Source organism: Volvox carteri (assembly GCF_000143455.1).
Source record: "Volvox carteri f. nagariensis unplaced genomic scaffold VOLCAscaffold_499, whole genome shotgun sequence".
Taxonomy (NCBI): Eukaryota; Viridiplantae; Chlorophyta; class Chlorophyceae; order Chlamydomonadales; family Volvocaceae; genus Volvox; species Volvox carteri.
Window position 1 is genome coordinate 1 of NW_003308022.1, and position 980 is coordinate 980.

Sequence of the window (980 nt, forward strand, 5' to 3'; positions counted from 1 at the left end):
ACGCCCACGAATCAGTCGAGCAATTCGCACCATCCACAACTGAACGGGGGATTTAAGCGAAGGATGCCTCATATTATTGTGCATCTGTCCCTTACTCATACATTGAATTTCAGCTCTATCCAGATAAATCTTTGCAGTGATCCGCTTGGGGTCTGGTGCTATATCTGAAAATGGCTTTGAGGGTTGTGTTTGGCATTCTATTGCTGGTGTTGGTGGCGCAGCAGGCCGCAGCGGGGGGAAGCGGAGGCAAGGAGCGCCGCTGGCCCAAGGAGTTGAAGGAGGATTTTCAGGTACATAGGATAATCGGTAAATCGGTAAATAGAAAATAGGTAAATAGGTAAATAGGTAGGTAGGGAGGTAGGGCTGATGTACCCAACCTTTACCACTTGACCCGGTCGCCTCACTCCCTCATTCGCCATTCCATGCACCCTTCCCCCCTAGGACACACACACCATCACACTAAAACACACACGCACGACGCAACCAGGGCCCCACATGTTCATGCGTTGCAGTTTGAGCTCCGCAACATCTACAGCAACCGGCAGAACGGCAGTCGCTACAACTTCCTCACCAAGTACCGCTATCCCAGCAGCTCTGGTGGGTGCAGTACATTCGTAGGGAACTGACAAAGCCGTCCGGACCAGGCAGGGGGCCACATTTCGCTCCATTCGGAGGCAGCGGTGCTGCGCGCCGAATGCTTTGCCTTCCTGCGTGCTGCAACGCGCTGTGCTGTGCTCGTCTACTGCAGAGGCGTTCGATTTCCATGAGGCGGAAGAGATTATCCTGAAGTTCGTGCCTGCCGGTGGCATGGGCATCAAAGGCGACGCATTCACTGAAGTCCTTTCCCTCGCCATCGCTAAGGCGCTCTGGGCGAAGTTTAACCTTGTCGGCTTGAGCTTCCGCATTGAGGTGCAGGTGTGTGTGGGGCCCTGTGTGCGGGTGATGGCGGCTAATGTGAGGCCGCCTCATCAGCCCCGATG

The 980-nt window shown here is 54.8% G+C and overlaps 1 protein-coding gene across 1 annotated transcript in view; it reads left to right on the top strand.

The window, feature by feature from the left end:
• The first annotated feature begins 118 nt into the window (after nt 1–118).
• The window catches only part of VOLCADRAFT_108722 (uncharacterized protein), a 2,031-nt gene continuing 1,169 nt past the window's right edge, over nt 119–980 (top strand). The window contains exons 1-3 of the mRNA XM_002959659.1: nt 119–290; nt 513–597; nt 749–915. Of these exons, the coding sequence (XP_002959705.1) occupies nt 171–290; nt 513–597; nt 749–915 (372 nt within the window). The 5' untranslated portion in view covers nt 119–170. The remainder of the gene's footprint in view (nt 291–512; nt 598–748; nt 916–980) is intronic.